The sequence below is a fragment of the Puntigrus tetrazona genome, chromosome 15 (assembly GCF_018831695.1).
Source record: "Puntigrus tetrazona isolate hp1 chromosome 15, ASM1883169v1, whole genome shotgun sequence".
In the NCBI taxonomy this organism is placed as follows: Eukaryota; Metazoa; Chordata; class Actinopteri; order Cypriniformes; family Cyprinidae; genus Puntigrus; species Puntigrus tetrazona.
In genome coordinates, this window is record NC_056713.1 from 10,995,514 (window position 1) to 11,017,830 (window position 22,317).

Here is a 22,317-nt window from a genome sequence, read left to right on the forward strand (position 1 = left end):
ATACAGGCTAGTTGTAATGGTTTTCCAGGGAGGTGATTTTGCCCGCAGGATGGTTCCACCGACAGCAAAACCTGCTGATCGGGTACTTCTTTAATGCAATTCATGTGCGTTTATCTGCGTTTATCATTTATCATGATAATGAAGTTGTTTAAATTATCTGGAGATTTGGCAGTTGGGAATATGTGACGCTGAAGGAAACGACACGTCATTTTAAAAAGCTCAAGGTCTGCAGCCTTGACATTGAATTCATGCTCCAATCCTTTGTATCATTCTGTATACGTTTGCCTTCATTATCCTTACTTTTCCCCTGAGTCTTATTTCTTCTTTGATGTAAATGCAATTTACATCTTGCAAATCCTTTAGTGACTTGTTACTCTTTATTAACAGAAAACAATATACAAAGCGAAAGTATTTATAAAGCTTTAGAGATTTGAAAGTGTTAATAAGAGCTTTTAATTACATCTGAGGCTTCTTATGTTGACCTAAAGCATGTTAAAATTTAACAAAAATAACTAAATACACGTTGGTGCTCACAAGAGAATTGATTTCCACCACTAATCATGGCATCCAGATTAATTAGTGTGTATCTATTAACACCCTCTCTGCATTTTTTAAGTGTAGCATTCACAGTGGAATATTGCTTGCAGGTGTAGTTCAGGCAGTGCATTTAATTCGTTGGTGGAGCTAATCAATCTAGTCTAGCTAATTGCATGTTTGCTTTTTAGTCTGTCTCTAGTTTTAAATGGTGCTGTTCAACTGTTTTGAATTTCCAGTGACTGGATTATGATTTGAAATGGTTTAATGTAATTCAAACGAGAAGGATACGTTCATAGATAAACATTGTTATCAATAGCAATCAATCATTGCTCTATGACTTAAGAGTTAGGGCTAGGATTGACCCATTGATTATTATGCATTATATTATGGCTGTTTCTCAATATGCGTTCTTCAGCGATCTTGCGTCCTTGTGTTCTTGTTCTACGTCTTCATTAACTGTCGAAGTTCGGTTCCAACTCTCAAAAATGCAAGTACAGAGAACGCATGGAAGTGCCTGATGTGTTCATGATGTCGAGGATGCATCAAGTTCAAACTTGAGAGAGTCCCAGAAGATGCTGCGGGCGGTTGGTGTACAAAGACCCATAGAAAGTGTGCAGTATTTTATTTGCATATTAAAAAAATCATAGCATAGTCGTAGTTAAACATAACACTGTAAAATAAAACGATACAGTATACAAGTAAATATTACATAATAGCATGTTTAAATTAAGTTACGATATTTGTTTGTTATGTTATATTTATAGTTAATTGGCTACTGCTTATGGTGAGACTATGCGGTCAGTTGAGCAAGAACGTGGTACATCTCAATTCTCGTGAGGATGTGCTGTGTTTTTGCATCCTTCCGAGGTCTCCACAAGAAGTCCGTTCTCTGCATTCTTGGAATTGAGAAACAGCCTATATTATTATATTATATTAGTATCATTTTCTAGCATAATATTGCCAATTACTTTGTCGATGTTTGATAAAATTTACTAACCTGTCTCTGCAAAATATATAGTATTGATGTTCCTGACAGAATCAGAATTTTGAAAACAATCTGTTTGAAAAAATCGGTTGAACAAATGATTCAGTGACTCTATAAAAGTAACTTCTCGCCATCTACTGGCACATGAATGTAAACTGCAGAGAAAAAGAAATATATATATTATTTATATATTTATAGTTATTATTATAGACCTCTTTAGTGCAAATCGCATTTTTCAATAATAAATGTATGTTTTGAATATTATTTTAATAGAATTGTAACATAATATAATAATAACACTAATATGCTTTTACTATTAATTTAATACTTTTAATTACATCTATGCCTTATTTGTTCATGTTAGTTCATATGTTAACAAATGACACTTTATTTTAAAGAGTTACCTTATTGTTAGTTGCATGATTTTTGTCATTATTTATTTATTCCATTAATTTTCCTTATCTCATTTATGAATGCTCATCACTTTACATTACATTTATATTCATTTATATTCGTCTGAAGCAGATAAAGTTCAGGCTTTTATGGTATTTCATTTTTGCATTTTCCATACACCACTGACAGACTCTAATGTGTGTAAACCTTTAAACCTGCACCCTATGTCTTTCCACCTACATCTAGGTTGGCAGCGCTGTTATTTACCGCTCTTTTTAACCAACGTCTCTCCCAGTGGGAATTGTGTGTGTTTCAATTACAGTCACTTGATGTTCTGTGCGAAGGCCTGTTGGGAGAGAATAAGTATCGACACAGACCATGTCCAGCATTAACCTCCATATTCAGGCTCCTTTGGGAGATGTTCTCTCAGCAAAACGCATGTAACATTCGCTCTTGTTAAAACGCAAATGTAGACTCGGTGTCACAGTGTGCCTCATACAATCTTATCTGCTTTTTCTTGACTGCCTCAGATGCTGAATGACTACAGCTACTCTGTAATGTTTGATATAAGGCCAAAGTTTCTGTCAAGACTGCTAATACGTTGTGTGAAAGCTGTGTACTGTATGTTTGACAGTATTAGACAGCCTTTCAACCGCTTTAATTTCTGCTGTGACAGCGTAATACATTTGACATTGAGAACAGGATTGATACACCACATAAAGGGAGCCACTGCGTATGTTTAAGGCTTTTCATACATTAGCATAGATAATTTATCATGCACTCAAAGGTTTTTCGTTTGACTGGGACGGAGACCACAAGGAGAGCTCTTTAACGTATTATTAAAGTAATAATAACTATTTTTATCTTGCGCAAGTGATCAGTGTATATTTTCTTACTCATTTTTTTCTGTGGAGCACAAAACCTTCTTTAATTCCAGATAAGAAGAGTCAGTGGGGTCTGTTTGTTGGAGAAAAACATTTATTCTGTTTAAACACACTCATCAGCCACTTTATTAGTTGCACTTGTTTAGCTGCTCATTAGTGCAAATATCTTGTCAGCTAATCACTTGGCAGCAACTGGAGACATGGTCAAGAAGATCTGCTGAAGTTCAAACCAAGCATCAGAATGGAAAAGAAAGGTGATTAAAGTGACTTTGAATATGGCACGGTTGTTTGTGCCAGATGGGCTCGTCAGAGTATTTAATAAACTGCTGATCTACTGGGATTTTTATGTACAACTATTTCTAGGGTTTAAGGAGAATGGTCAAGAAAGAGAAGATATCCAGTAAGCAGACGTTATGTGGGTGCAAGTGCCTTGTTGATGCCAGAAGTCAGAGGAAAAATGGCCAGACTGGTTCATGCTGATACAACAGTAACTCAAATAATCACTTGTTATAGCCAAAGTAAGCAGAAGAGCATATCTGAACTCACAACCAATAAGACAGGGCTAGAGGAACAGAAGATCTTTGATTCCAGGTGGAACATTAAAAAAAAGCAACAAAATCCTGTATAATTCAACCAATCCAATGTTGACTTGGAAACTCCTGAAGTGTTTCCACTTTTGTTTGCCATATGCATCAGACGTTTAGACAACGTCTGATGGGCGTGACGTCTGAGGCTGAGAATACCATCCCTTTATCTTGTGATGGCTACTTCCAGCAGGATAACACACCATGTTACAAAGCTCAAATCATCTCACACCAGTTTCTTACTCAAATGGCTTTTACAGCCACAAGATCGGAATGGGAGATTTGTATCATGAATGTGAAGCTCAAATCTGCAGTAACTGTGTGATGTTATCAAGTCAATATGAACCAGAATCTCAGGAGCACCTTGTTGAATCTATGCAATAAAGAATTTAGGAGGTTCTGAGTGCCTGGTACTACCAAGGTGTACCTAATAAAGTGGCTGGTGAGTGTATCTTCTTCAAATGTTCCATAGAAAAAATAGAAGGACATACAGCTTTGAAACAACGTGTGAACAACGATAAAACATAACGTTGACTGAAATGTTATTTTTGGAAAAACTGATTGTGTTATCTGTTTTTCTCTTTGTGTTAAAAAACCATGAAGATAACAAACTTAGTGAGATGGTCACAAATCCTACTAGATTGTGCTATAAATAAGGAACTGTACCAACTCTTCCAAACAAAATGAATAATTTTCCTTCCTTCATAGGACATAGTTAAAAATATGCCAAATATATAATAAAAAGGACACATATGTGGATGTTCCATATGTTTTAAAATCATAGTTTATTCAATCAGTATGTTACTGTCATCATAAGAATCACAGTCATTGGGGTGGTCTCACCTGCAAACAGGTCTCCTGGTGTGATTTTTCACCATAAATAACAGAAAATAAAGGCAGGTCGGCCTGACTCATGCCGGCTCAGCTTAAATCTGGACCATTACCCAGAGATTCAACACATTCAGCATTGCTGAGAGACACTGGAACAGAGCCAATGGGTTTTATGAGGACACATCTCGCAAGTGTTGTCAGGACAATCCCGCTCTCGATAAGTACTCGTATCGTCCATTTTCTCACCGCGTGATTGGAATTTCATATTTCCATCCTTCACATACAAATGGAAATATTGCACGTCCAAACACATTCGCATCTCGCCGCTCATAACATCGAGCCAGGAGTCACCCAGCCTGCAAATTGCCCGTGGAAAATTCTTGTTTGCTTGACTATTATGCATGCCACATCCTATTCAGACCTTTGTGTTGGCCGTATCCCCTGCATGCACAATTTCAGCCACGGGACTATGACATTTCCAAAACCCGTCTGCAATCGGTCACGGCGCGCAAAATCCCTGAAATATTTTCATCAGGCGATGCGTCTCCCAGCATCTACATTCAGAGACATTATCCTGTCCTTGATGTTTTATCATTAGTTGGGAAGTGTTTGGGCTCCTACAGAGATCTTTTGATGGAGCGCAGACAATAAAGTGATGGAGACAGCCAGCCAATTTTGCCTGCTGTGACTGTTCCCCAGCAAGGCGCCTGAGTATCTGTGCTAAAAAGTGGAATGATAGTCACATCGCACAGCCACAGTACAATAGCTCGGCCGCATTTGCCAGCGCCCCATTATTCCGCTGATTGTGCGATGGCTGTATCCAATATGACTGTGTGTTTATTAATAAATGATTCTCGTAATGTAATTTTCTCTTTCTCCCGTTTCCATGCTCGCTGCATGATAGGAAAGCTGCCTGAAAGGTTTGAATCAAGTCGAGTGGACCTTTTTGGTTTTCCGCACTGCAAGTAAATCCCATTTGGTTTTCGGATGCAAACTTTAGGACTGACCATCCGAGCGATGAAATCGGATCAGTTTGTTTTGGCCTTGTAAGTCAATATCTGCTACATCTACATCAGTTGCTGTAGTAATGATGTAAGCGTCAGCAAGATGCCGTGAAGCTTTCTGAGTGCAGCTGTCAGAGAGGACGGAAAACTGGGAAATTTTTGCCTCTGCTCACGTCCATCACCGCAGAGCTGAAATCACAAGGCACCTTCGTGCAAATGCTGCTGATTTATTCGCTCATTCATTATACCGTGCACTCGGACACAGCTGCAGACTGCATTGCATACTTTTGTGCGACGTTACGTGCACATTGTGTCGGAAAACGCCGATCGGATGCGTTCCAAAAAAGTCTGATTTTAATCGGATTGGATGGGGTTTGGATCACTTTGTAAACATCGGATTTCATGTGGGTTTTTTTTCTCCGTTCAGTCTACAAACAAAACAACTAAACGGATTTGAGTCAGATATGCCAAAACGTCGGATTTTTGCTGCCTGTCTGAACAAAGCCTTTGGCACAGTGCGTTTTGTTTAATCACGTCGGCCAGTGTCATGCCCATTGAAATGCAAGCTTTATACTGTTGCTTGGACGTCTAATTCTATATTACTTAAGCTGTCGTTTTCTATTCTATTTTTCGATTCTGTAGGTAGTAAGCCCATCATTTCAATTCAAGTCATTTTCTTTACATGTTTCTTACATTACATTTGATCAAATATCTATAGCCGGCCAATTTGCCTTTAGCTGTTTCAATAACGCTGTTTTGCCGGAAAATGCTTCACAGTCAGACACGCAATTTCATTCAAAAGCAAAATGACAGTCCATTTTTCGTCTCAATCAAGGATATTTTTGAGCTATTGTCTGTCTTAAGCCCCTTTACATTTAGACATTCTTTTATACTGTGGCAGTATGTTTCAATAAAAGTCAACCTGCAATTACTCACATAAAACGGAAAACACTACTTGTATATTACACCAGAGGTTGCACAAAATGAGCATGTGCCATGCGAATATCAGAATATAAGACATTAATGCCTAGTTTAAAACATTTTATGCAATTTTGACGGATTAAAAAATGACATAAAAAATTACATTTAATTACACATTTAATTACTTTCAAAAGTTTTGAGTCATTGACATTTAAAGAAATTAATAACTTTTATGTAGCAAGGATGCTTTTGATTTATTAAAAGTGACAATTTTAAATTTCAACAAAAAATGTTCAGCATTGATAATACAGTTTATTGAGAACTAAATCAGCATATTAGAATGATTGCTGAAGGACCATGTGACACTTAAAAAGGGAGTAATGATGCAGAAAATTCAGCTTCACAATCAAGACAGAAATGCATTTAACTTATTTATTTAACTAGTTATATAAAGTAATATTTCACAAAATGACTGTTTTATTATATTTTTGACCAAATAAATGCAGCTTTAGACTTAAAAACTTAATTCGTCAACCCTTCATGGGATTGTAGTTTACTCCCTCATTAAAGCCATTAAATACATATTGTTTTACAATTCTCCTACATTTCCCTTTTTGTCCAGTTTTCTAATGCCTTTTTGTTTCAAATCAGACTTTTTGATGTTTTGATTAATCTCAGAGCTGGTTGGTTTGGTTCACGCCTTTGAACCCTTTGATGAAGATTTTTTTTTTTTTTAAATCCCTATAGAATAAAAAATGAATGGAAAAAAATATTTCCGGAACCGAGATGGCTTAACAAGTGGGCAGGCACTGTTGCGCTCTATTGCATTTCCCTGCTTTAGAAACATTCCCACAGTAAAAGGATGCTAATAAGGCTTAGAAGTGAGGAAAATGGGAGACAATAAAGTTTCGAATCGCCCCTGCGAGGATCTGGATAAAGAAACAGGATATTGTTCATTAAATTGGATGACCAGATCATAAAAACCGATAAAAGAACAGCATGTTGGAAAATGTACAAATCATTTCATCAAAACGACAGATACTGATTATATTATGCAGGCAAGTCTTGGAAAACAAAGATTTTTTTGCCCCGGTAAATGTAGTCAGGTTTATGATATGATGACAAAAATGTTCCCATGCAGGTGTAAAGGGGGTTTTGGTAAAGAGATGTTCCTCTTTCTTTCATACTAACATGATGGCTTTTGTGACTTCTCTCCTTCATTTAATACCTCTTATGTGTGTTTTCATTTTCTCCATCTAGATGTTCTCACCACAACCCCCCCACCCACCACTACCACCATCAACGCTTTCCAAGGTACAGTATCCCATCTGAGCTGCAGGGTTCTCACTCCATCTCACCCTTTTTTACATTTTTCCTGTGTCCTGCTGTGCTTGTGCATCTACGTGTATGTGGGTGTGAGAGAGTGTAAGTATGCCGCTGCTGCATGTTACTGTCCATGAGCTAAAAAAGACAGCGGGTGGAGGGTAAAGTGCAGGGGCTCGTGCAGAGACGGGTGGGTCGTCCTAATAAGATCTCCACGCAGATAGTGGACTCGGTGGCCTTGCGGCGCCTCGCCATCATTGTCACTTGTCAGGTTGTGCTTGTCAAATCCTTTTCTGTCACTCGCTTGATCTTTCGCCGTAGAGATTCATTTTGGAGCAAAATCTTATCAGGATCTCGATGTGTCCGTGCCTCAGATTACGATTACAGATATCCTCGGTCTTCCATAAGAATGACATCAACACATCCTTGAAACGCTGCGACCAAACACTGTATTTTTTTTTACAGTTGTCAATAAAAACAAAGATTACTGTACCCAGCATCAGAATTGCTAAATGCAATCCAATACTTATTACGGGGTGCTGATTCATTTGCTCTAAAATATGATGCACTTTGTAGCAGTTTTGCTTTCAACAATCATTTGTAAGCTGAATAAGTCTTGTACGGTCATTTAATAACCAGAAAAATTGCCACAAATACGTGATTTGTATTTTTTGATCCAGCCTACTAATAATTTTTTTTTTTTTTTTTTTAAGGCTGATTTTAATGTGTACAATAGAAATGATTCTTATCATACAGTAAAAAAAAAAAAATTATCTTAACAGTAACTGAAAAAGATAGATTTTTTATAACTTGGATTTAATAAAGTTATGTGACGTAAATGGAGTATTTCTATTCCTTTAAATATTGTAAATTACATTATATATTTTAAATACTTTTTTTGTTGTGAAACGTTTGATATTTGGCTGATTTTGATATTTTAGTGCATTAAGGCTGATATATTGTATAGATTTATAAGTAATATATCAGGTAAGTTAGCTATATAGAAAGTTATATATATATATATATATATATATATATATATATATATATATATATATATATATATATATACATACATACCAACACACACACATATAAACATATAATCAAACAATATTCTCTAAAATTCACAAAAATTTCTCATGTAATACTGCATTACTTGCACTGCTTGCCATTTCTTTGTAATCATTTCTGAATTAACAAGTAATGTCAAAGTGAAACATTTTTCTACACCACATTTTCAACAGTGTATCAACCACGATTTACCGTATTTCTTCATAAATGCTTCTGTCAGACGTCGCTATCAATTTTCCAATAGCTGTTTTATACTGACCCTAATGAGGTTTTCTTGAGCTCTTAAAAATACCAATCCATGTTTATTAACATGCAAAGGAAAGCTCAGGACTAGGAATTCCCAGCAAATAAATCAATGGCAGGTAATTGGTGCTATATAGAAATGTAATACATTTTTGATGAGCTGGCAAAGAGTGAGAAAGGATAGGGTTGCACTCTACTATCAAAAAAATCAATTAAGCCATAATGTCTTGCCGAAACGCTCAGTAGCTTTAGGGGGTGACATTTAGAGATGATTGCCATTTATAACACAAAATAAATGGCTAAATGGAAGCACCGATAGTGGCACCTTTAACAGATGCCGCACTTTCTCCTCTTTCGCAAAATCGTCATGCACAGCGAGTAGGAGCGTGATAGTGTCAGCCTTTCAGAGGAATCATCTATGCTCAGGACTTTTCTGTGATCATCAGGCTGAACTAAGTCATGTCTGGTTTTCGCTCGGAAGAGCCGTTCTCTTGTGTTCCTTCCCGAGCCTAACTTCTCCGCATGCAGAGTAAGCATGTAAGAAGTTTATTGGTGTAACCGTCTTAACCTCGGATTACCGTTCGAGCAGAACTTGCTTTCAAGCAGACACGACGGGTAATCCACTCGCGGTGAGTACAGGAGAGCTCGGGGGACCCGCTAGACATCTGAAACAGTCATAGTGTTTTATCTGATATGCAGCCTGGTCTTTAGGGCCCGTGGACGGCTACAGTTGGAGAAACGTGACCCTGGGTTCTGCGCATTTAGTCTGTGGGTGTGAGGGGTCAGCTCAAGGGGATTGGAGCTGCTGTGGATCAGCGATTTTAATATTGATAGGTGAACGAGTGCCAAGCTGGGTACTGTGAAAGGGCAAAGAAAGTGTGCCATACAAGTCGATATATTGTATGAATGCATATAGGTCAGCCTCACAGCCTTATGGTGTTACATATGGTTGATTGTATACTGACCTTACATAATAAAAGCAGCACATTATTTGTGTGTGTTTCCTTTTTTTTTTTTTTTTTTTTGAGTAAAGTCTCTTTTTGTCCTGTACAGTTAAACTGACTGCTGTCTTCCCCAACAGAATTGTTTGGTCTTACAGCATTTTTGTGGATTTTGAACCCTTGCCAAGAATGACTGTATGATTTTGAGATCCATCTTTCCACACTGAGGACAGCTGAGGGACTATTACGAAAGGTTCAAATGCTCACTGATGCTCCAGAAGTAAAAGCGGTACATTAAGGGTAAAGATCAAGGTAAATGTAAGTGTAGATATAAATGTAATGTTATTTTGCCTTCTGGGAAACGTTTAAGTATCTTCTGTAGCTTTTGAAAGGCAGTACTAAATGGGAAAAATGTAGACAAAATAAGGAAGATTTTTCATCTTCTGAACACAATTTAAGATATTTTGGATGAAAACCTGGTGGTTGGGGTATCCCTTTAATGCATGGTTTTTCTTTCTGGAGCATCAGTGAGGGTTTGGATTTTCTATAATTGTTGCATATGAGCATTTTTTTATTATTGTTATTAAGTGCAGTTCTTTTAAAACTTTCTTGTTCAAATAATCAAGACAAAGATATGACACAGAATGTTTTTTTTAACATTGATAATCATTAGAAATGTTTCTTGAGTAGCAAATAATGTGCAAAAATGCAGAAAATTATAAAATGAACAATTTTACAGGGTTTTGATCAAATAAATGCAGCCTCAACTTAACAAAAAATCATTAAGAACGTTTAAAAATCTTACCAACCCCAAACTTTTGAACAGTAGTGTACTTCCTTCTATTTTTTACCTTTATAACCTCACCCATACTTACAAAAAAAAAAAAAAATACAGAGGAAATACATAATGCAATCAATATGTGTCTTTCCCAAAATTGCTGCAACCCTGGTAAATATACAATGCTTCAGCAAGAGTGCAGTTATATTTTGTCTGTACTAAGCTACCCAAAATAACAGAACTGTCTCCATCAGAGGTACTACTACACCCACACTCGATCTTGACATACCATTCTTGTGGGAGGGTCTCTCGAGGTTTGCGTTGCACCGCTGACTTGGTCTGTGAGTTTAGTCTATGAGTATGAGAGGTCAGTCAGCATTATTTGATTTCGAGGGGATTGAATCTGCCATGGATCAGAGATTAATATTGATAGGTGCAAGTGTGTGCCAAGCTGGTTTCCGTGAAAGGGCAAAAAGTGTACCATCCAACTGGATATATGGACACCCTGCTGGGTATTGATGAAATATAAAACAATGAAGACAGCTGAGCTCTAGATCAGGTGCGCCGCAGGGTGGGTCTATATTTTATAAGATGGTGTCAAGTTAGAGCAGAAAACTGCTGCTAGATGCGAATGCACATACTCATCAGCATCTGTAGATGTTTTTTTCTCTCTCTTCTCGTTATCCGGTGGTGCCACCTCAAACTTTGCCGTCCTAGAAATCTCCTCCATGAATCTCCCAAACAATCCAATTAAGAGCGGAACGTGGAGACAGGCAGCCGGACGCATCCGATTGTTGACTCAGTCACTTTCAGCAGACGACGCAGACATTTAAAGGTTACCAGATTTGCTTTAAAACCCTTTGAACAGACAAAAGATGATGTGTCCTTGCTCCATATGTAGACATCAGCAATGTTTTCCTATATAATGAGTTCCTCCTCAGAAATTTTTCAAGGCCTATCCAATATGTCCTAGCTGAGCTCACTGTGCCTGCAGGTAAAGCGGAGGGTGCTGGGCTCATGGATCTGTCTGCTGAGCGTCATTTATGCAGCTCTGCGTGGGAATGATGGAGTTGCTGCCGGCCAAACAACACACTGAAGACTTTGTGTATCATTAGTCTTAAAACAAGCTCTCCAGCTTTGGCTGTAATTTAATTTGTCACCGCAAATGTACTGCGTTCCTTCCCACCTTAAAATCTTCTTTCACAACACAATGCCAGAGAGGGCTAATTTTAGACCTTTCTTGCTGTTTGTTGACTTGAGGCGCATAGTATCTTGTTTTCTAGCATTGTTGTCAGCTGCATTTATAATATGTAAGCTTTCGGCTCCTTAGCTGACTTAAGCGTGATGCACGCTTTACCGTTTCAGAGACAAATTGTGGGGTTCGTACAACGATGGCAGAATAGACAGTCTTTGATCATGACTCCCTCGATTCTCTCAGCTTCAATTCTGCTAATCTGTTTATTTCCGTTTATATTCGTTTTTATTTGATTCTGATTCTTTTGTGCGTACATCAGTTATAATGAATTATAGTTAATCTTGCTTACATTGGGGAAAAATACTCTTTCAGCTGTTTTTTTTACGTATTCAAAAACTGCTCATTGCACCGAAGGATGAAAACTTCACAACCTGGTCTCATAAAATTCGTACCTCCATACACTTTTTATGTGACACTGGTTTTACGTACCTTACTGCACATTTTGCCACAGTTTCAAAAAGTAATGTCCACTGAGTGGCGCTAATACACAAGTTTAATATGTGAACCCTGGCACATTTTAGCCCTATATTAGGCTGATATAGGTATGTATTGCGAAAAATTAATGCTCTATCATGCTGGAAATATGGCCTACACCAAATCCAACCCTAAACCTATAGTGTTAACAGATGCAAAACTGATATAAAAACACATTTCTTGATGCAACTGTGATATTTCCACTTCTTTTTACATAGATTTAAACTGTTTTTTCAAACTGTAATTACACAGGATTTGACCCAAGTGCGTCTCTGTACTCCGTGAGCTACCGAACAAATCTACCGTCTATGAAAACCCATAGATATGAAACTGGATATGTGTGATGATAATGTTCTGTAGCATCAGTTTTCAAGTAAGTGTGCGAAATTTACACTTGGAAACCCTGTAAAATTGTTTAAAAAGGAATAGAAGGTGTCAGAGTTTTCGAGTGTTCATTTCTTCTGGCAACTGCAGTGATATGTACTTGTTGGTACATATTTTGTGTCTCTCAAAAAAGTGCACCAAGGTACGTATGCCATGAGACCAGGTAGTTAAACTGGATTTATGATATTATAAATAACAATAAAATACTCCATTGCTGAAACTAATTATAAGTTTATGTTCATTCAGTAATGACTCTGATTGATTCATTGACTGATTGATTGATTGATTGAGTCTTTCTGAATGATCCATTAATCATTTGTTCATGACTGTGTACTGGTTGCACTGTATGTTTTGATTTAATTCACAAGCTCTCAATTCCATTACGATTCAATTTGCTTAGATTCTGATTCAGATCTTTGCATTTTACAGTTATTACAGTTAATTATAATTTGTCTATTATGCTTACATATGAAACAAATATTAGCTAACGGTAAACTTTATAACTCTTAATTAATATATGAAGTTAATTTTTCTATTAACAGGAACGTGCAGTAAAATAAGTTAACTTTGAATTTCTTTAAAAATAAGTGTAATGTATTTTATTAAAATATTCCATCACTGATAACTTGTTCATTACATAAGCATTCTGATGGATTTGGCTAGTTCATGGGTCATCTTGAAATCAATAATTTATTTGACTACATTGCGCCGTATGTTCCGATTTGGTTTAAAAGAGTCATTTGCTCATGAATTGGACTACACTGGAAAAGCCCTAATTGTGTGATTAACTGTAAACTTGCAAGTTCTGACCATGTTATGAACATTGATGCTAGCTTCTCTGTACGATATGCAATGTAATGATCTGCTTATAGATCATTCCCTTTCCGTATTAATAGTAGTACTACAAATACCTTGAGTTTGCTTCAAATAATAAACAGCCCGCAAATTCACTCTTTCATCAAGCCATGACAGACTTCAACATTAGCACAATGGCTTGCTTGAGAAGTGTCAGAATGTGACACAGTTGATAATGTAAAACGCCCAGTCAACCCTGTCAATTGCGACCAAAGCCCTAAGACTGACATAAAAGAGGGCTGATGTCGCACAGTCTGCTCTGGCTTCTACCCAAGATCTCATCAGGCTCGTGTCGCACAGTCTGACAAGCAACAAACGCAAAGGACAGGGGGAAAAAAGTTACACAGTGTGCACTTGGCTTTAGACAAAACCGAGTCTATTAAAGTTTTTTTTTTAGAAAAGCAATGCACAGCGGTGGCTCATTATCAGGCGTCATTCATTGTAACAGCATGGTGTCACACAGTGCGCTTCACAGTACCCACATAGAGTAAATCACTGTGAATTCCCTCCAGATGCAGTTGTACTAATCAGATGTGAAAACACTGTACCAGATGTTGCCTTTGGTCACCCCATATGAGCTCCTCAGAGAAGTTTCCTCTGTTGATTTTCGGAGAACAAAGAATGGTATCAAACGCGAAAAAATGCCACAAACCGTGCGGCCTCTTTCAGAGCCGAATCCACTGTGATTACTGCATGTGGAGTGACGGTTAAAAACCCTTCGTTTGGATTTTACTCTCCAATGCTCTCATTAACTGATGCATGTAGATGTTCTGCTGAAAGTAGGCTATAGAATAGAAAATGTGTTTAAATAGAATATGCAGTACAGTTCAGTAAAGTATGTACATATTCATAAAAATACCCAGATGACCTATCTATATCTATTATTCTGTTCTCGTATTCATCTAATCAAAATAGTACCATTTGATGTAACAAATAGAAAATGTATCCAAACATCTATACCCAACAATTCTTCGCGTATTCTTTTTTATGGAAGTAGGTTGTGTAATGCATTTTAAGTTGTCGATAATGTATCTCGTTGTTTAATGTATTATTTCACATCTATATAGCGCAACATGCACTATGCTAAATCCCATTTCAGACGTGCCCGTGGCTGAGCAGACCACCAAATTCATCCGGTCCCCCCAGTCCCCTACCCTAAACCTTTATACACTGTTGTTTGTAAAGTTGCATCGTGTTGTTTCGGTGCATCAGTGGGCTTTGCCCAGTCTGTGTTTGTTGTTTGTCCTGTTTATTTTCATCTCATCTCTTTTTGCACGCTCTTTCCTCCTACCTGCCTCTTCCCTCCTCTGCCCTCCTCATGAGCCCAGACAGCCCAGCGTGCTCAGAGCCGCTACCCCTCCCGCATACATCCGAGCCGGCTCTGCGCTCCTGCTGCTCCTGCGCTTTCATGTCCGCTCTCATAGCCCACATTAATATCGCAGTCTACCGTCACGCCGCAGTCATACATGTGCGAGAATGTCACTTTGCTTAAACATGCTGAGATGAAAGCCCCGCGAATCAATGCAGTACAGAAAACTAGTTTCTTTCAGCGGAGGAAATAATGGGCGAAAGAGCTGCCATCAGGGGCCGATGAGAAACGCGACGCGCGTTCGTGCCGCAGTGCGTTCGCTGAGAAAAAAGAGCCACCTCGGGTGCACGTGTTTCGAAATACTTCAAGTTTGTTGTGCACGGGGAAGATAAGTGATTATCACATGTCTTGTAATTTCCTTTCATGCATAATGGCGAGCTGTAGGAGGCCACGTTTCGAATCACAGGCTTCAGTGAGTTTAAGGCCTTTTATTATTATCTGAATATATACATGAGCGAAAAATATAAAGTCTGTGGTTGTGAAAACTCTGAATTCACGAAGTGACATCCTTCGGTTTCATAAATGTACACTTGAAATGAATTGCTACAGGCTGTTGAATTGGGATGACAGGAAGATGCATTTCATTTAAATTCCAAAAAATCTACACAACGTAGGAATTTCATTATTTTGGATGTTATAGTAATAAAGTGACAAAACATTAGTAATTATATGTTAATAATAGATATCTTATTGTATTCTGTGATAAATATGAGAACTAAATTATTTAATATATAATAATGTAATATGGATGGGGAATATAATATAATATAAAAATGTCTTTGTATATTTTACTGTGCTTAGACAGATGATGGATGGATGGATGGATGGATGGATGGATGGATGGATGGATAGATGGATAGATAGATCATAGATCTCATAGATAGATAGATAGATAGATAGATAGATAGATAGATAGATAGATAGATAGATAGATAGATAGATATATAATATCTGTTTCATCTTGAGAATGACTGTTCAAAAAACATTTATATAAAATATGTAATGTGCACACACAGAGACACATAAGAATAATATTCATTAAATAGTATTGAATAGTAAAAATGATCACTCGTTTATATATATATTTATTAAATAGTATATTTTAATACCATTCAGTGTTCAATATAATATAATATTTAATAAATATATAAATGCGTGAGCATTTTTCAGCATCATTTTAGCACAGTAATGTTTTGTGTGTGAGTAACACTCTATTCATTGAAGCCTCTGCATACTTGATTTTAATTGAGGTTTCTTTACCGGTGTCAAACAGCACACCCTCCTTTCGGTTTTGTCACTGCTACGCGAGACATTTAGCCTTTCATTCTCGCAGTTTATGCTTTCGCACCCCGAGTGCACTTTTCTCTTTTTTGATAAGTGTTTTATTTTCAATCCCTAACTGTGTAGCCTAGCAACAGGCAGCAGGCAACAGTTCAAGGCCTAAATATGGTTTTCTATGGAGGAGGAGCAAATGCCACGGTGAAGTACACTTAGTAATTTAAACATCTCAGGAACCAAACATCTTTTGCAGTACCTGCCTCTACAATTTGTTTATTTCATTTCCCAGAAAGCCCCAGGGCTCAGCAAGCACACGAATGAGACAGGCTTTTGTCCTGTGTTTAATACTCACACAAAGTTGGAGCTCTTTTTTTTTTTTTTTTTTTTTTTTTTTGCCCCAGAGAGACCAATCACCTGTGCTCTGAGGACATCGGCTTCAACCAGACAGATAGATCAAATCCCCAGTGCTTTTACAAAACCCAATTCTGGGACCTCACCTCACAGCTTCTGCTCCGGCTGTCTATTTCTAGTCCGAGCAGATTTCCTGCAGATAGAGATTTAGATCCCTCAGGTGAGGCGGAAGCTAATTTCTAGACAGGAAAGGTGTGATTGTGAGATACACTGATGATGGATAATGGTGAACCCTCGGCTAAGGTAAACAGTCTCTCTTCTTTTTCCTCAGGAAGTTGCTGTGTGATCCTTTCCTAGTTATGTTTTCTTTTTATAACAGTCCAGATTGTGAGTCGCTACTGACACATGGATCTGATTAGCAACATTTTCTATGCCAGTTCAGTTTATTCACAGTTTTTTTTTCCACGCTGTTCGGTTGAGGTTGGCCTGCAGGTAGCTGTGTCTGGTAGCAGATGTTTGGGTGTCATGCATTTAATTTAGCATTTCAGGCAATTAAAGTGCCGAAGATTGTTCTGGATCTCAAAGTATAGTGCATTATATATACAGTCTTTACACAGTAGAACGTTTTAATGTATTCGGTGCGTTTTAAAAGCCTCAAGGGCTCATTTCTGTTCAGAAAGCGAACATGCGTCATGGGATTTGTGAGTACAGTTCTCTTGGGAGAAATTAAGATATCATCCATATGTACTATTAGTAAAGGGATTTGCTAAAACATATTTAAGGCTTATTCATAAACATAGTGTTTCATTTACAGTCTAGTAAAGGAAGTGGAGGTAAGCCTGACAGTGATAAATCTTTTACCCTGTTCGGACTGGATCTTAACGCAACCGTTGTTGAAGTATTATTTATATTCTAATTAAGTTTTCATTAACAATTTTGTCTTTTATTTTGATTTTATGTTAATATTGTTGTTGTCTTTTTTTTTATTTAAAGTTTTAGTGCTTCGGATTTAACTTCTAACTATATATATATATATATATATATATATATATATATATATATATATATATATATATATATATATATATATATTCTTTACATTTAAGCTATATTTCAGTTAGTTTTAGCCAACTATAACAACACTAGTTTCACACACATACTTGTCAGGATTTTTCCTTACACAACGGTAAAAATAACAGAGCAAATTACTTACTTTTTCCCTGTAAGAAATCCAATCCCATCTGGATTGAAAAGTCTATGATTGCAGGTATATTATTTTTTCACATTGTTTTTCCTTATTCATTTTGACCTTCGTTGAATACTATAAGCTAAATTTCTCCCTGCGCTGCCTAGTGCACCTTCATTATCAATTTATACCTTCTTGCCAACTTTCTGGGTAAAATAACAGTTGGTGGTTCAGGCACTGCTGGCATCCCATCCGATTTCAAAAGAGAATGAAATCCTGAAGCGAGTCCAATCACAAAAACTGCTCAGAACGGGCAATCTAGTAGCAGCGTCGTGTCAGGCACGATCCTCAATGTCATTAATTCCTTCTGATACGCATATTATTACAAAAAAAAAAAGCACTTGAACATAATCACTCTCAAAATTACAATCAAAATCCAGTACGTCGCATTCGTCCTCTGTAACTAATTAAAATGCAATTCTGTTTAGAAAACAATATAGTGTAAGCATTGTGAGCCGTGGTGCTCATGTGGACGATGCAGGTTCGGTCCCAGCCTGCAACTAAACTATAAGATAAAGGAAAGCGGCCATCTGCAAGTTTTCCATCTACATAAGAGGGCTGGTTAAGCCATAACTAGTCATATCAGACATGGCCGAGTACCTTCTGTCAGTGCGGTTTAACTGAAGTGCTTTCGCTTCATCATGGCACAGTTTGGCGTTCTCTCAGGTGATTAATTTTCAGTAAAACTTGTTCCGGCGTTACAAACAGGTTGCGACCATTTGAGCTCCCATTTAGCAGTGCGGTTTTAATTACGCCTGTCTGCCGAGGGGGAGCAGCAAGCCGAGCGGCTGAGGCCATGACTGTCTGCGAGCCACTCAGACATGGAGCACATATGCTGCACGAGAGCAAATGAGTGCCGGGTGCAAATGGAGGGAAGATGAGCAATTCATGGCACGGAGTCAAGTCAGTGCGCCCGGATTGTAATTTAGTCCCTTTTGGCAGTGTTCACCTGAGTGCCAGCACAGCTTACAGCCCCCATCATCTCCCATGAGATGTCATCATGACTCAAGAGCGCACAGAGCCCTCTTCGCATTCCCCTCGTATACTTCTTATTTGTTTATGTGTTCATTTAGGTCTTTGCTCTCTGTCAAGAGTAATTCTGCCGTCTGGTGAAATACGGTGCGGTTTTGGGCATTAGGAGTGCAGTAACGGAGGAGGAGAACGTAGTTTGATGGAGTCGCCTGTTACGAAGAAATGACTTCTAAATTGTTAAGAAAGAAGAGGAGGGAGATTCTGGTTGGTGTTTACCTCGCCAATTTCGGCGTGAATTATAATGTTGCGTTAGTGCCGTATTGTTTGTTGTAGGTCACCTTGGTGAGAAAGCATCTGCTCGGAACAATAAACTCATGTAAATGTTGTGTTTTGGGGGTCCTCGCCAGGCTTCTTGAAGTCAGCACGAAACCCCTGACGTTCTGGACGCCTGTTTAAAAATGCACTTCCAAAAAGCGAAATAAATGTAGCTATTTTACCCAAGATTCATTTGTCAGTTCAAGAACGCAGAGGAGTTTTAGCTTTTAATGATATATTTATTATATATCCATTTAAATGTCAGCTTATTGTGAAAATGGCTTTGGCAAAGTGAGCAAAGTTTTTATAATAAATAATATTTAGTATTTTTTTTTATGAGGGTATGGGTAAGAGTATGAAGTTTTTTCTTCATGTAACACAAACAGAGTTATTATGAAAATGTCAAATCTGTTTTTGTTTTGTTTTTCCATACATGAAAATGTTCAGTGGATATTTTGTTTGGTTTATTACATATATTATATTACAGACACACACACAGGGACACACACATACATATACATGCATATATATAAATAATTTACATTATTTAAATTAATTGGACGTATGTTAATTTATAATGTTTTGACTAGACATTTTTTATGACATAAGACCATAACCCACACCAAAAATATACTGTAAAATGCATGTGTTGGGTTTAATTGCAAAAACCCAAACCAGTCCGGACCACATGAAGTCTTAAATCATTTAAATATTTTCAGCAATATTCGGTTTTAATTGACTCCACAGTTTGAACAACGCTGTGTGCTATGCGAGTGAGTAAAGAGGGATTTCGTCAGTTATTGGTGAAGTTTTTTCTTGTTGTTGAAGAGGTTCCCGCAGAAGTGTCTATAGCCTCCAGAGGGAACGCAACTGCAGAGAATCAATGGAGGATGAATGTACTCATCGCTCTCCTGTGACAATGTCAGTGTCAATGTTTAGTTCCCTTTCTATCACTCTTCTGTCAGAATCCTGCCATAATAAAACACTACTCACACGGCACATCAATGAAAAATGACACTTTACTTCACGACACAGACCACCGCAGTCTGCAGCTGGGATGAATCAAGCGTTATCTGAAATCAAACCCAAACTGACAGAATTGTTTCAAGCATTAGCCGATGTGAGATGAACAATTTTTTTTCTCCATTGTGAATGTGAGAAGAGGAGCGATGAACTCTTCGCTGTGTGCCATTGTCTTGCTTTGTTTGAGAGGTAATTGTGTGTTAATGAGATGAACCCATGAGAGAGATTTCAAAAGCAAATTGAGTTGAGCAGGTGTTTGTTGTCTTGCATGTGCTTCAGTGTTTTAGATAATTAGAATTGCATTGTATTCCAAAATATTCACCCATTCAGTTTTGTCTTTTTAATTTAGCTCAATTGCAAACCGTAAACTAATCTTTTCAGCATAATGACAAGCAAATAACGTACACTTGTGTTCGTGAGCACTGCTGCGGATCAGTTTTGTGTTTTCCTGCATTATCAACAGTGCTGGTGGAGCCACTTTCAAATAACAGCTTGTCAAACTACTCATAAATTCAAGTAGTTCATCTAAAGTCCAGCTACTCCTTTTAAAACGGCACTAAATTACAAGTTGCCCAAAAAGTAGCAAACGATATTGAAGCTTTGAAGGATTTGGAAATATGTGTAAAATCACTATTTCGTATAACTATTATAGAATTTTAAATGTAAACTGCATACATTAATGAAACAGTCAAATTCATGCACAAATACTTATTATAGCATTTAACAAATCTATATTATTTAAAAAATAGATTTTTTTGACTAGATCTAAAAAATAGATCTGTTTTGACTATGGAAAGTGTGTTTGATTGTTAATTTACTAAAAAAAAAATATTTACTTAGATGAATCATACTTTCCAGCACTGCATATGAGAGTTTGGGATGAATTGACTTTTTATGATAAGTTGGTTTATTAGAATGAATAAGATTTTTCTTTGTATGACAGAGTTTAAGATGAATCATTTCATTGAGATCACTTCATTGATTAGAATGAATCAGACTTTTCAGCACTCAGCATGAGAGAGTTTAAAATGGAATGATTCATTGGGTTGAATTAATTCATTAGAATCAAACAGTATTTATAGTACTACATATGAGACAGAATGGGATGAATCAGTTCACAGGGATGATTTGATTCACTAGAATGAATGAGACTTTCCAGTGCTGTGAATGCGAGAGTTTCGGATTCGTTTATTCATTAAAATCATCCAGAATTTATAGCATACGAGAGAGTTTGTGATTAACTGATTCATTAGAATGAGATACATATGTATGAGAGAGCTTAAAATGAATCAGTTTATTGGAATGATCATATTCATTAGAATGAATCAGCCTTTTTTAACCACTCTAAATGAGAGAGTTTAAAATAAATCTTTATTAGATTTTTTAGAATCAACCAGAATATATATATATATATCATATAAGAGTTTGGGATGAACGTTTTGATTACCACCGACTGTCACATTCAAGGACTGTTTGTTGTTGTTTTTCATGTCCCATGTGCTCTGGGTGACCTACTTTCTGTCCCCAGTTGATTGTCTCATTGTGTTCAGGTGTGTCTAGTTAATTTAGTACTTTCCTTTGTGCTATATAAGTTCCTGTTTGTTCTACGTTAAATCTTCCGGTCTCGTCTATGTATGCGTGCGGTTCCCGTCTGTCTACCTGCTTGCCTGTCCTTATTGTTATTTACTCATTTGTGGAAGATTTAAAAACCGTTAAGGGTTATGTTCTCGTTGAGTGCTCCTTCCCGCAACCCCACCGTGACAACAACGAATCAGTAAAAGTTTAGGATAAAACTATTAAACAAACTGAATCAGACTTGCTGGTGCTACATGTGAGAGGTTAGGATGAATCAATTGTAATAGATTTATTATAATGAATTAAACTTGCATTAAATATGAACAAAAGGAATCGTATAGGGTGATTCACTAAAAACAAGTCTTTCATATATTACAGAGGAAGATTTTTTTTTAAGTGGTTTCGGATGCATGCAGACTGCTAAACTATAGCTGTAATCAGACTAAAGCAACTAGGCTGTAATGCCTTTGAAAAGTGAAGTTCACTTTACTTAACTCAAACTTTTTTTTTTAGTTAGTTACACCTCAACACTGATCAACAATCTAAAAGCGCCGCGGCTCTTACATTATCTATGAAGATCCTCCAGTACTCTCATCCACTGAGATGATCCCTGTGGCTTCCGCCTTATTTCTAGCACTTATTATAGTGAGTTTAAAAAGTAAAATGTGTCGACATTTTACACTGTGTCTCTGAACTTTCCCGTCCTCTTCTCGCCCTCATTC

At 37.2% G+C, this 22,317-nt stretch overlaps 1 protein-coding gene across 2 annotated transcripts in view; it reads left to right on the forward strand.

Moving 5' to 3' along the window:
• The window catches only part of cadm1b (cell adhesion molecule 1b), a 146,245-nt gene that overhangs the window by 112,980 nt on the left and 10,948 nt on the right, over positions 1-22,317 (forward strand). The window contains exon 9 of one of the 2 annotated variants that reach the window (XM_043259271.1): positions 7,400-7,453. The exons of the other annotated variant lie outside the window; for it this stretch is intronic. Coding sequence (XP_043115206.1) covers positions 7,400-7,453 — 54 coding nt within the window. The remainder of the gene's footprint in view (positions 1-7,399; positions 7,454-22,317) is intronic. 2 annotated transcript variants of the gene reach the window in all.